General features: G+C 46.3%; 1 protein-coding gene across 3 annotated transcripts in view; it reads right to left on the minus strand.

The window, feature by feature from the left end:
* Positions 1-14,975, minus strand: part of CLEC16A (C-type lectin domain containing 16A) — a 227,042-nt gene that overhangs the window by 105,900 nt on the left and 106,167 nt on the right. For all 3 annotated transcript variants that reach the window (XM_070412976.1, XM_070412975.1, XM_070412977.1), the window contains exon 18: positions 12,546-12,666. In XM_070412976.1, coding sequence (XP_070269077.1) covers positions 12,546-12,666 — 121 coding nt within the window. The remainder of the gene's footprint in view (positions 1-12,545; positions 12,667-14,975) is intronic.

Consider the following 14,975-nt stretch of genomic DNA (forward strand, 5'->3'; position numbering starts at 1 on the left):
AGTCACTTTATAAGATACAAATTTCATTTCTCCATATTTCTACTTCATTTCTGAAAAGGGGCCAGCAACATTATTCATCAAGCCCACGGAGAAGGAGCCTAATCAGAGAGAGGGGGGCGACGCTGTTAATTCCATGTTTTCCGTTCCCTTAGAGAATTGGTGGTTTAATTCAGACATGCTTTTTTTCTGATCAGTCTAGTTCAGGTCCTAGTCTCAAAGAGATGCAGGGAGGTGGTGGTGGGGGGAGTATTTTAGCCCTTAGGTAAAATGATTTGGGATAGTGCAATGTTGAAATGAGACAATCTATATTTTTAGAAAACACCAAGGTGGGTGTAAGAGTCTTGGTATATTTCATTGGTGGGGAAAAGTCTGCATTAGGAAATTGCTCATTCAAATGTATGAGAATGATGAGCAAACATCATTCTTTCAACACAAATTCGACTGCCCCAAATTACTCAACATTCAGAAACATAATTTTTGTGTTAATGAAAATGCCTTAAGTGTTTGAGTAAAGTGACGGCTAAAGCTTTAGTCAGTTCAATCCAACGAGCCCTCTTTGAATGCGTACTATGTGCCAGGCCCTGTGCCCGGCACTAGGGCTAGAAAACAAAGGGGCCAGTGCATGTGTGAGGTGCTTGGGGAGAGAAGAGGAGGAGGGGGGTTACCTAATTAATTCTGCAGTGAGGAGGGAGGAGGTTGGGAATGAGGTCTGGGAGGGCAAGCCAGGCAAAGGGGACAGCCTGGGCAAAGGGCTACAGGCGAGAAGTGGCAGGCAGGCTGGGTCCAAGAGCATGTAGGCAGCATCACAGCCAGGTGGGTTCAGATACAGTGAGATGGAAGGCAGGAGAGGAGGAACAAGGCTAAGTGTGGCAGTTCTGAAAGTTTACAGCAGGAGAGTGATGGTAGGATAACTGTGTCTTTTAGACACAGGCAGCAGGGTAGATGGACCAGTGGGGCAAGGCCATGGGCGGGAACCCCACAAGGGAGACACTGGACATGGGGAGCCTGGGGTGGTGTGGGGACAGAGCTGCAGAGGTGGAATGCCTGGTGACTTCCTGGATGTGGATTAAAGCGGGTTCAGGAGTGGTTCCAAGTTGGCCGGTCAGGTGACAGGCAGGTGGGGTGCCCACCATGGTGCTCTGTCACATGTCTACATGTGAGGAGACCCAGTGTAGACCGCATTACTTTTGTTGTTGTTAATCCTCACCCACGGATATTTTTTCCATTAATTTTAGGGAGTGGAAGGGAAGATGGGAGGCAGGGGGAAGAGAGTGAGAAACATCAATGTGAGAGAGACACATCGATTGGTTGCCTCCTGCACGAGCCCTTCAGTGAGCGGGCTGATGCTCTATCCACTGGACTGCATTACTTTTAAAGACAAAACACAGCGGGAAAGTGTAGGCCGAAGAGCCACAAAACCACACTTGCCTGGAGAGTGGGCTTCAAGGGTTTCATGTTAACAACATTGGCCCACTTCAGCGCCAGCACTACACAAACCACTTCTTAGGGGCTCCATGCCTGAACACTTGAACTAAACTGCCCCCGAGGAACCATCTGGGCCTGAATCATGCCTTCCCTGAGGTTTCAGTTCTTCTCCAGTCAGCCAGCACCCACTTTCCTAAAAGTCATCTTTCCAAGAAACTGACCATCTAGTTAACAAGCCTGTGTGACCTCCTCCACGTTTCAATGCATCCCATGGACAGAAGAGGAGGCTTGGCTTTGTCAGACTCCTACCGGGAAAGGAGTCTAATAAGAAAAGAGTTTAATGCCGGATGTGTAGTCCCAGATGATGAATGCTGATGACTGTTTTTACTAGGAAAGCTCTGCACATGGAAGACGCTGCTGAGCTTTTTTTTTTTTTAATTCTAAATTTTCTTTGCAATTTTCTTTTTGTTGTTGTTGTTCACACTATTACAGATGTTCCCCCATGCTACTGAGCATTTTTGATGGATTCTCTCCTTCAATCTACAGAATAACCCTGAAGTGAGCACAATCACCCCCACTTCACAGATGAGGAAAAAAGCTCAGAGAGGTTAACTAATTTGCTCAAGGTCACACAGCTGGGATTCAAACCCAGGTTTTTCTGAATCCAGGGCCCTAGTTCTTAAACATTACATTCCTCATTAATTCAATGTTCGATTTTCAAGAATGTTGATTTTCGAATGTTGATTTCCCTCTTGCTACTCCTTTGGCTTTTACTTTGAAAACTTTCAAACTTCCAGAAAAGTTTAAAGAATAGTACAGTAAACACATATATGCCCTTTACCTAGATTCATAATTAATAGTTAGCTGCATTTGCATCCTCTCTCACTACTAGTATACCCACACACTCACACATTTTTATTTTGTGAATCATTCCAAAGCTGTAGGCAGCATGACATTTTACCCCTAAACACTTCAGTCCACATTTCCTAGGAATAATGACATCTCTCACAGAACCACAACATCAGTATTACACCCAAGAAGTATAAGACCTACCTCAATTTTACTATCTAATCACAGCGATATGTAAAATTTCTCCAATTTAAAAAAAAAAATGTCCTTTAAAGACACAACCCTCAATCCAAGACCCAATCCAAGTGGACAGCTGTCATGTCTCTTTTCATTTCAATCATCTAGGACAGCACCCCAGCCCTCCCTATATTTTTGATCTTCCATGACATCCACACTTATAAAAAGTTCCAGTCAGTTGTCTTCTAGAATGTTCCACATTCTGGACATGTCTTTCACAGTCTGCATTATTTATAGGCTATTTTCTAATTTTCGCCAGGATGAGGCACATGACAATGACTGGAACATCAGCAAAAGAAGGCAACAGAGAGAACTGACAGATAGGACCACAAGAAAAGAAAATCAATGAGCTCACATTTTCAGGGACTTACACTCAAACCACATAACTGGCTTGGGGAGCTTCATAACACTCTTGCTGGAAACAAATCTCTAGGCAGCCAGATGATACACAACCAGGGACTTCCACTTGGTCTAAGAGCTCTGGCCTGCAAGGGCACCGGGACAAAGCACCAAGGGAGATAGGAACTGGGGAAATGGGGGAATACTGCAGAGTCATTCATGACATTCACAGTCATATTTGTCAACAAACGAAAGAATAATAAAGAAAGGAACTTGGTCCAGAATTCAAACGGGGAGGGAGAATTTGGAGTATGGCTGCCACACGGGGCTTCTATAAGCCTAGTAAGAGTCCCCAGCTGCACTTGTTCTGCAGAAGCAGCAGTTTGCAGGTGGGCACAGGCAGAGCAAAGGCTCTGAGGTGGGAACATACCTGGTGTGTCTGAAGAACAGCGAGGAAGCAGAGAAAAGCCAGGTGGTGCCAGATGGCGCTAAGCCTTGTAAGTCGCTAGAAAGGTCTCTGCTTTTAGTCGGAATGACTGGAGGCTACTTTGAGTACAAGCAGGACATGATCTGACATATTTTAAGAGGATAACATTGGACACTGTATCGAGAATTAACTATAGGGGACAAGGCAGAAGCCAGTGACTGGCTAACAGGCTATTCTAACAAACCAGGTAAGTGATGTTGGTAGCAAAACCAGGTGTGCAGGGCTGGGGTTGGAAGAGATGGTCAGAACCTGGATATACTAGTATTTGGAAGGGAGAGCCAAATAGGTATCCTGACCAACTCGAAGTCCAGTTTGAGAGAAAGAAGGGAGTCAAGTATGAGCCTCAGGATGGAGTTCCACCAACTGGGAGATGGAAAGGCTGTGGGAGGCAGGTTTGTGGGGAAGATCAAGTTCCACTGGGTTCATGGTAAACATGAGGTGCTGAGCAGGCAGTTGGGTCCTCAGGTCTGGGGTTAAGTGGAGGCTCATGGCTGGAGACAGAGTGAGACGGTGAGAAGGGCGCATGCATGCCCAGGAAGAGAGGCAGCCAACTGCTGCCTGTGGGTGTGGAGGCTCCATGGACAGACTGTCCAATTTTCAAAGTGATAGATAGCTATGTTTGTACAATAAAATATCCTGATTTAAAAATGTTGGCAACATTTAAAATAAAATTTAATGGAAAGTGCTCCATCAGCCTACAACTGTGGGCCTATCTGCCTGAGGGCCAGTAGTTTGCAACCGCTATACACAGCTTATTGTTCTGCCTTACAATAATCCTGCAAAGATGGGCATTGCTGCTCTCATTTTGTCAATGAGGGAACCGAGGCTCAGAGGGGCTAATCAACTTGTCCAAGGTCACACAGCACGGAAGAGGCAGAGCTACGATCAGATGCCAGATCTGTCCTCTCTTAAGTCTGTATTTTTCTGGGACCCAAGGTTCCACCATACCTTCAGCTTCTTCTTAAAGAGGCAGGTCTGGGCTAGAAACAGCCAGAAGGAGAGCAGATGGAAGGTCCATAGCAGCCTGCCTTGCCAAGGGACAAGCACAACTAAAATAGTGTTACTATTGTTAATAATTAGCTTCAAAGGCATGATGGCTTGGGTTCCAGGGAACAAGCTAGATCAAACAGGATGGGCTTCCCTGAAATACAGTCCCTGCACTAGGCCATAGAGCAGAACACAGCAGCGCCCAAGAACAATTCGCTACAGGTATGTGAGAAACACATGGGCACCACCTTTTGGACACTTCTATAAGATGGTTCTTGCATGCTTGGCATCCCAAGGGAGCTCTCTGCTGTAACTATTTGCTCCCACCAGGTCCATAAATCTTCTCTTCACACTGAGGCCCGAGGGGCTCTCTGAGGTGCAAATCTGATCATGTCACCGGTTAAAAACTCCTCTCACTGTATTTAGGATAAAATCGAATCTTTGATACATCTACAATAAGCATGTCAAACTCAAAGGCTAACATGGGCCAAATAAACAAGGTTTAAGTTTATGTGGGCCACGAAAAAACAAAAGCTTCAATTTTCATAGAAACGTAGGTTTATTTGGATAGAGACATGCTGAATACAAAGGGCTGAAATAAATGAGTCATCATTAACACAAAATAATAGAACATTTTAATAAAAATTAATATTATTTCCTGAACATTAACTTACCAGACACTGAGTAACTGCACAAATTAATAAGCGTAACACAAATAAACCTATTTTCCTTGTTCTCCGAAAGTTAAATATTTCCTGTTGCGCACACCAAACAAGTCAGTCTAAGACTAATTATGTGGCAATCGGCTGCTAGTATTAGTGGAAAGAAATGGTGCGCCTGCGCATAAGGCACAAGGGAAATGAATGCAACAAGATTATAGTAATCAGTCATTAGCGAACGCTGCAGTTCGTTATTAGTAATTATGTATAACAGGATATTGTAAAAATTAAGTCACAAAATTTTTATTGAAATGCTTCTTACATACCATTATATTGGCTGGGCCACAAAAATATTCGTTGTGGGCAGCATGCAGCCCATGGGCCGTGAGTTTGACATGCTTGATCTACAAGGCCTGCACACTTTGCGATCTCCTTAACCTTACTGCACCCGTTTTATTTATCTCCTGCCTGCCCTTTGGCCACACTGCTATTTCTCATCTTCCTGACCTCCCCATTAGCCCCAGGACCTTTGCTTTTGCAAAGTCCCCTCCTCGCACCCACATCCACACCCAGCCCTTAGATGGGTCTCTCTGACCTCTGGGCAGGTCATTCCCGTTACCTGATCCTACAGAACTTAGCACAGTGGCATCTGACTTTGGTCTGTGTGATGCTGTGATCAGTGCTCGCCTCCCCCAGAAGAAACTGGATCAGAAAAAACAGACATTGGCTTTTGCTTTTGTCATTGATCTGCACTTGAGATTTTTTTAAGACACCCATTAAAGCACAGTACATGGGCCTACAGTTAGTCCCACTGCTGTTTCTTGGAAAGGCTTTCCCTCATTCTGAAATGATGTCCTGTCCTTTCTTTTAGGAAATGATAATGCATAAATGCTTTTTTTCTGAATATGACTACTTGGTGAAATAAAAAGTTGGCAATCCCATCCCCAGAGGTTTGTTGGGTTTTATTTTTGTTTGGGCATTTCCCTGGGCTGTGAAGTCCCAAGGTCTCCGAACCACTTCCATACTATGCTAGATATTCTCTAGGCCCGCAGCCCTGGCAAATGTGTCCAGTCTGGTGAGGAATCAGATCTAGAGTTCAAAGACCTGCTTATCTGTGCACATCAGCCTGGAGGGCTGGGCTTTCTCACAGACCGCTGGACCTAGGATTCTAACAAGCTGCTGCAAGGCCTTTGAGGAACAGCCCTCTTGGTTACAAAGCAGAAGTGGAAGTGCCAACAGCTTTGGAATGGTTACATGAGTGGAATGTTACACAAGTTACTAAACACAGTAAATCTGAAATCTATGAAATAACGTGGAAAACAGCTTCTGAGGCGAACAAGAAAAGGTTTCCAACTCACTCCCTAGACATCGTGGCCGAGCCACCTTCTGGCACCTTTCATCTGGCCACCAACTCACCCCTCATCTTCTGTTTGGAACATTCTCTTTCCCCAGGGCTGGGCCTCAGATTATGGAATCACCATCCCCTCACCCTTTGCTGTCTAATTGCTCCCAAGCTCAGAACCCAGAGTCGAGCTAACTCTCCAGCATCCCCATGGTGGATTAGTCACAAAATGCTGCCCCCAAACTGTGTCCCCCTTCCCCTTTCCACTGTCATCAGCCCGTGGGAACCTGCCACAGCCTCCTAAATGGCCTCCCTGCAACTGTGCCAGGCAGTGTTCTAGGCACTTCACCAATATTAACTCATTTATTCCTCCCAACAACTCCCATTTTACAGATGAGAAAACTGAAGCATCAAGAGATTAAGTTACTGGTCAAAGGTCACACACTGGCAAGTGGCAAAGGCAAAGCTGGGATTTCATCCTGGACACAGTCTGGCTCCCAAGTTCATGCTCATAACCCTATGCTCTGGGGCCTCTCTAGCCCTGGCATGGTTCACAGGCCCCTGCTGGGACTGCCTGACCTGGCGGTTACAGTTCTAGAAGTGCACTTGCAGGACACATGTCCCTCCAGGAACCCTCTGATGGCTTCCCTCTAATTTTGTTTGTTTGTTGTTTTCCATTGAGTTTTAGAGAGTGGAAGGGACAGGGAGAGACAGAGAGAGAAACATTGGTGTGAAAGAGAGACATCGATTGGTTGCCTCCCTCACGTACCCCAACCAGGGCCGGGGATTTAAAAATATATATATTTGTATTGATTTCAGAGAGAGGAAGGGAGAGGGAGAGAGAGATTGAAACATCAATGATGAGAGAGAATCACTGATTGGCTGCCTCCTGCATGCCCCCTACTGGGGATCAAGCCCACAACCCGGGCATGTGACCTTGACAAGAATCGAACGCAGGGCTCTTCAGTCGAAGGCCGACGCTCTATCTATTGAGCCAAACCAGATAGGGCAGGGCTGGGGATTGAGCCTGCAACCGAGATACGTGCCCTTGATTGGAATTGAACCTGGGACCCTTCAGTCTGCAGGCCAACACTATCCACTGAACCAAACCGGCTACGGCTGTTGGCTTCCCTCTACACTAGAATTGAGATTTGGCTCTTCTTAGGTCTTCCTCCCCTTGCTCCTTACCTGCCAGACACAACAGCCTCCTTTAGGATCTTTGGACACACCAAGCTTTGTCCCATCTTCCAGCCTCACCTCGCCATCACCTCTAACTGGTGGGCCTCATTCTTGCATTTTCTCATAGAATCTTCTGGTCCCTCCTATACAGCACCTCTCTGGGGAGGTCCTCCTTAATCAGCTTACCAGGTCTTTCCTCCTAGCTACTCCCTAGCACAGGACCCTGTTCATGACCTCCACAGAACCATCTGAAAGGTCGTGCATTTACTTCCTTCACACCTACTCCTCTCTCAGCTCCCCTCTCCCCCATCAAACTAGAAGTATCATAAGAGCAGAGACCAAGTCTGGCTTTAGCTCACTATCACATCCCAGCTCCCAGCACTGTGCCTGGCATACAACAGGCACTCAATGTAATTGAACAAATGGATGGATTTCAGTGAATGGATTTCATAAATGGGTTTAAAAAATCAGAATACAATCAGGTGCATGCAGCATAAGGCATGGCTACAACATGTAAAAGTCAAGTGCCATGTGGATAAGGCTGGGAAGGAAACCAGATGGTTCCTGAGGATGCCTGGTTGCCTGTATCTCCCTAGGATGTCTAGGTAATGGGGGAACTTCCTCTACCATGATTGCCTCTGTTATCTGGAAACAGGCAAGACTCCTTCGAAAGGCTCCAATGCCAATCCAGGCAGGAACCTGGCTTCTCCTTGAAGCCTGCTTGTCCTCAGAGCACTACCAGGACTGCTGGTCAGTAGGCCTACTGGTGAATGTGCAGTGTGCCTTGCCTGGACAGGGGGTGCAGCTCTCTTCATCTCAGCCCAAGCAGCCAGAACTGCCTTTCTTGCCCCCAAAACACTGCCATCATACAGGTGATGTACTGGTTTGAATATTTCAGGATACGTTCCTAAAACATTGTTAAAGCGGAAAAGGCCCGCCCCTTGGTGCCCCACAGTATGAATTACATCTTGATACTTAGCAGCTACAACAGGGACGACAGCCAGCTCTCGTTCACTGAGCACCTACTATGTGCCAAGCACAGTGCTGTGTGCTTTATGTGCATGTTCTCATTTGATCTTCAACAGCCTTTGCAAAGTCTTTTAGAAACATCTTAAAGGCAAGGCCACTGGGCCTCACAAGCATGAACACCCCGAGCAAGATCACAAAGCTGATTACTTCCAACTATACCAGAGACTGCAAAATCAAGTGTCAATGGGGCCAGGGTGGCAGAACACAGGCGAGCACAGGCCCCAGGTCTGACTCCATCCAGATGAGCAGAGAGGCTAGAGAAGCTCACAATTTGCCATGATGGCAACCAATTCAATTAAGATTAACCAAAGTCCCTATCTATTAGAAGTATTTATAGAAGCAATAATATGATGTCTTCCATTAGCTTTTATACACTGTCAGGGGACATATTATAATTTGAGAAATGGTGGGGCAGATACAATGAGACTGTACTGTGCAAAAGGGTAATAACTGTTAAAGCTGAAGACTGGGCTTATGGAGATTCATGTTGATCTTTCTAAAGAAACCTAATCTACTTTATCTAGTCTATTTTCTCTTCCCTTTCCCTTCTTTCTTCTTTCCTTCCCAGCCTTATCCACATGGGCACTTGACTTTTACATAGTTGTAGCCATGCCTTGTGCTTCATGCACCTGATTGTATTCTGATTTCTTCCTTTTCTCTCTTTCTCCTTTCCTTCCATTCTCCTCCCTCTCTCCCTATTTCCCTCCCTCCCTCCCTCCTTGGCAGCCAGTTTGTGACCTCTGCCCCCACCACTCTCTACAATGAAAACAAGACAGGCTTTAAGGACAGTTTGCTTCCTTCTGGAGGACTGATAACAGGTTGATGCTTCTTTGATGATCCTTGTCAGAAGTCACCCCACCAGAGCTCACCTGCCGTACTTGGCCTAGAGGCCTGCTGCTGGTCAGCAGGCATGTGAGATGGCTCCTGAGTACTCTTGAACTGTGGTTTCTTATCAAAGTGTGACAAGCTTAGTAAATACACTCTTCTGTCACCTCTTCCTGCTGTGCAGAGCAAGCATTTCTTTAAGTGTGTCAGACCATATCACCTTAGATAAAAGTTGACCAACCCTAAATTTTCTCCCTGACTCAGCTTCCTTTTTTGTTGTTGTTGTTAGGGAAACAAAACACTAAGCTCATAAGAAGTGTGTCCAGCTTCCAATCATTTACCATATACAAATGCTTCCGCCTACATTATGATGCTTCCTTCATTTTGTACAAACAGAGGACATCTTGTGAAACGCAAAGCATGCTAATTTCCCCCCAGTGGAAGATGAGATGGGGCTCAAAAGGAATAGGCTCCACTTCCAGCTCCGGGCATATGACCCCAGCCTAGCCAATCACTGAGTTGAATTCTTCTGGCCATTCTAGCATTTAAAAAAATCATACACACACACACACACACACACACACACACACACACACACCAACACAGGTCAACAACACGTGTAGAGCTTATTCTATGCCATGTACTTGCAAAATCCGTAATTCCTAATATTTTCTGGATGGCATCCTCTTTAACAAAGACATAATTTGCAACCTGACTGGGTAAAGATAGACAGCCATTACTTTCTTAATGGCCAACTCCCCAAAAAGGCTCAGTTAAGTGACCTCAACTAGCAATATAATCAATTAAAATTGATAAGTGAAATACTTTTAACCTTTATTTCAGCAGGCCATTCTTGGCGGGAGAGGGAGGAAATGTGAGTTCCCAGCATAAAATTTAATTCCATTTTCAAATAGAATACAGTAGCCCCCTTTAAAGCCAGCTGTTTCCCTTTCTTTCTTTGAATCAAATCAGAAAAAGATTGGTTTGTAGTTCTCTAGAAAACTTGATCAATTTAAACCCTTACAGAACCCACTATGGCTATTTCTCAAAAACGAAAAGCCAAAGGAGATGGGCATAGAGCACAGAGGGAACATAGCTTCTTTGTTCTTCCAAGAAAAAAAAGAAAAGAACATGAAGAGGCATAAAAAGAAGCTAGACAGCCAGGTAAACGCATAATAACCACGTACTCTGCTCTTCGTATGCTTCACCTCATTTAATTCACGAGTGATTCTGACAACAATTTCCTGAGAATAGTTATATGCTAGACACATTTGGTCAAGTAACATTTTTTTTTTTTTTAATCCTCATCAGAGGATATTTTTTTTCATTGCTTTTCAGAGAAAGTGGAAGTGAGGGGGAGAAAGAAACATCGATGTGAGAGAGCAATACAGGTATGTGCCCTTGACTGGGAATCGAACCCAAGACCCTTCAGTGTGAGGGTTGACACTCTAACCACTGAGTCCACCAGCCAGGGCTCAAGTTACATTTCACTCAAGTGTCAAAACAGCCCCAAATATAAAGAAGGTCATCTCCATTTTCCAGGCGAGAAAACAGATACTGTAAGGGTTTCAGTCATTTGCTCAAGGGCAGGAGTATTTGGCTTGAAAGCCAACCCTCAGTGGGCTATATCATGATCGCTGGTCACACAATTGAATCGTTTTGTCAAAATTAATTCAATTATACACTAAACTTGGTGAATTTTATTGGCTGTAAATTATATTTCATAAAGCTGATTTAAAACAAGGACCCCTCTCCTCATACTACACAACAAAGAATGGCATTTGCTGTTCCTGCTTGCTCATGTTCCATTTCTTCTTTACAAGTTTCCCATGAAGGTTCTTTCCTTCCTCTCTCAAGTGATGGGGCTCAAAAGGAACAGGCTCCACTTCCAGCTCCGGGCATATGATCCAGCCTAGCCAATCACTGAGTTGAATTCCTCTGACCATTGACTGGTTCAGGGATGGTCATATGACCCACGCTGGGCCAATGAGAGCACTGCCCTGGACTTCTATAAAAGGGAAAGAGTAGCTCTGTTTCTGTCAGGGCTGCTTAGCTGCTTCAACAGATCTTGGAGCTGCTGATGGCCACTGGTCTCACTTGGTGAGAGCCCTCCTGAGGATGAATCCAGAACAGAGGAAAGCAGAGCCGAGAGATGCAGGGTAGTAGCTTCCTGATGATACTGCTTGAGCACCTAGATCCAGCCATCCCCGAAGGCAGCTAATCCTGGACTTTCTAGTGACACCAGCCAATTCCCCTTGCTTTTTCCTTAAGCAAGCCTATGTTAGGTTTTCTGTCCATTATAATTAAAGAGTCCTAATATACTACAATGCCTTTAAGAATCAGAAAACCATCTTGTCTGCTCCCTAGCAAATCGAGGAAAGAGAGAGCTATGTAGACACATGAGGAGGGTTATGGTAAAATGATCAGGCTTTATACCTTTTGTCTCCTTTAAATCTCAGCCTCATGCTGCAGTGTATTAAATAAATAGTCCAAGGATTCAGGTTGAGCACAGTTTTCTGGCCTCCAAAGCTTTTATTCATGTCTACCTAAATACTGGTGATATGCTTCCTTTTGTTTTTTAATCTTCACCCAAGGATATGTTTGGGGGTGTGGGGGGTAGGAGAGAGAGAAAGAAACATTGATTGGTTGCCTCCCATATGCACGCCCCAACTGGGGATTGAACCTGCAAACCAGGTATGTGCCCTGACCAGAAATTGAACCGTAACCTTTTGGTGTACGGGCTGATGCTACAATCAACTGAGTCACCGGGTCAGGCTGTGATTTGCATTTTTGAAAGCCCTTTTTTTTTTTCAAGCAGCAGAACCCTTTAATCGTTGGATTCATACAGAAAACCCTTAATAGACAAAATCAATCAAACTGATGCTGCTATGATTGCATGGAGGACGGAGATCCTGGAGCTTGAGGATCCCCAAAGCCCTGGCACAGATCTTTTACTAAACCACCTGCACAGCTCCGCCTGGTCTCCAGAGAGCAGAACCGCAAGCCCAGAATCAAAGTGCTTAGAATCTGGGTCCCCGTCTTCAAAAGTTTTATGGGACATGCACACTCTATTACCAAGGTCACAGATCAACCCCAGTACAAAACGCAGGTCACACACCGACCCTTCCAGTGACGTGTGAGTCAGCACCACAGTGTCCCCCCTGCTGTGACTCAGAGGCCAACTCACTGAGATCTAGGACGTCATCGGTTTTAATCAGATCTTCCTCCCGAGTCAGTGGCAACTGGGTCTCTGGCTCCCCTCGCAGTTGCAGTGACAGCGAACGGAGCATGAAGAACACCCGGATGGCCTGAATGGACAGTGCAGAGACAGAGAAAGGTGAGATTGCAGTCATTTTGGTGAAATGCTTCGCATGGAGAACTCACACTGACATTTGATTGAAAACAAATAAAACAAAGTCTGCCTCTCCCCCACTCCCAGTATCATGGCTCTGGTGCTTTCAGGGCAAGACAAAAACCAAAAAACTGCAAAGGGCACAGCCTCTTTCAGTTATCCATATCCACGGGTTCAGGCGTGGGCCACTTTCCCTCAACTGACACCTGTCATTTGCCAGGACATTTAGCCTCGTGTCATGTGACCTTGATGACACCCAAGGAGGTGACATGATCTGCCTGGGCACACATCTAGGGAGGGCTAGAACCAGGCCTCTTTCAACTAAACCAGCACGAAATTTGGAAATCCAAATCATGAGTGAAAGTATTTCAAGATCCCACTGACTGAATGTAGGGGCAGGGGCGGCAGAAGAAAGGCGATGCTTGTGGGGCTCAGAGCCAGCGAGACCCCATTAAAACCCTGCCCCGCCCTGGATGAGCCCCTTCACCTTGGAGCCTTGGTCTCTGGGCCTTCCACCAGGGTATGTTACTGACGGGGCAGCACACCTGGCACCTGGCAGGTGTTCAGTGATGTTAGTGCCCTGAGCCTCCCCTGCCAGCTCTCTGGGGGCAGAGGCAGCTCCATTAGCGCTGGGATTCTTGGCCCCTGGAAGAGGCGTCTGGAAGAATCCTGTGTGGTCATTAGGCATGTCCAGAGAGCAGGAAAACAGCAGAAGCCCAGGCCCCAAAAGCCAGAGAGGTTTGTGCAGAAAGCAGCCTTCACCCCGGGCCTGCTTGCTCCCCTTGAGTCTTAAGTTGGGGCTGACTTGCCCACCAACCGGAGGCCAGGAAGCAGAAGGGCAGCCCATAGGAGAGGCCTCCTCCAGACCACTGTCCCTGACTTTAGCTGATGGCCACAGGTAAACAGCTCTGGAGTCAGGCATATGAGATCTGTGTTGGACTCCCAGCTGTGCCACACTGGGTAAGGCCTCTGAACTCCGTGAGTTTCAATGTCCTCATCTGTGAAATGGGGATGGTAGTCCCCACCTCGCCGGGCTGCTAAAAGGTTCTGAGATAAAGCTGGGGGATGGGCAGGAAGCAGCCAGCATGTGTTCTGTAAAAGGGCAGCTATCCTTTACTCCAGTCACTCGCCAGCTGGGCACAGGGGCGGGCATGGGACAAACCACTGTCGCCACTGGTGAGCCACACGAAAATGAATTCCAGCCCACTTTTGGGTCTTCTTGTTTACAGTTCTGAGGACTACAGGCTTGGCCTACTGAGAGAAGAGGCTGCCCTTTACATGACAAGGTGTCTCCCAAAACCAGGACTCCTCATAATCCAGGCAGTAAAGATGCCCCACAGCAGGCCTAACACTAATCCTGCCTTGGCCTGGAACCAGCAGGAGACCTTGGGCCAATCACTTAATCTAATGTAGAAAACTAGAATAATCCTACTTCCTGGACCTACTGTCAACCATGAGCCCTAGAGAAAAATAAGCTTTTATATTATAACTTAGAAGCCCGATGCACAAAATTTGTGCAAGAGTAGGCCTTCCTTCCCCCTCTTGCCGGCACCGGCTTCCCTCTGGCACCCGGGACCCAGGTTTCCCTCCAGCTGCTGGCAGGCACCCAGGACCTGGGCTTCCCTCGCAGCCCTGCTTCGTCCGGAAGGTCGTTCGGAAGGACGTCCAGTCTAATTAGCATATTATGCTTTTATTATTATAGATGGTGATGGTGGTGGCATTAGTACTGATCTGAGTTTTTAAACTACAATCTTCATAAAGACATCTGCAACAGTAAGAAGAGGTATACTTTCATTTAAAAAAAATCAAAACAGCTTTTATTCATAATGCTCCTATTGTGTGCCAGGCAATGTGGGTACTTGCCTGCAATGTAAAGATTTTATTCAGGAAGAAACATCGTGGAGGGGCAGAGAAATCTAAGTTTACGCAGCTGCTGAGTGGCTGAGCTGGGGCTGAACCCAGGAATGTGTGACACCTGTGTCACTTAACCAAGCACATGAGGAGAAGACGTTCCAATGCTCACGGCAGCCCAAGTGCAGAAAGCCCAAGATGCGGGTGGGCACCTAACCTATGTGGCAGTTTGAGAAAATAGGGAGTCACGGCCTTGAGATGAGGGAAAAAGAAAGAAAAAGGCCCATGGCGGTCAGGTCTGAGTTATGTGGATGCTTCATTTCACTGCCAACAACCCATTCCTCTTGGGGCTCTGAAGGCAGAGAAATCAAGAGGACCCTGGACGGGGATGAGGAAAGACAAATGTGTGCAGCT

The sequence above is a fragment of the Myotis yumanensis genome, unplaced genomic scaffold (assembly GCF_028538775.1).
Source record: "Myotis yumanensis isolate MYYU_CA2020_CCGP unplaced genomic scaffold, mMyoYum1.0.hap1 SCAF_4, whole genome shotgun sequence".
Lineage (NCBI taxonomy): Eukaryota > Metazoa > Chordata > Mammalia > Chiroptera > Vespertilionidae > Myotis > Myotis yumanensis.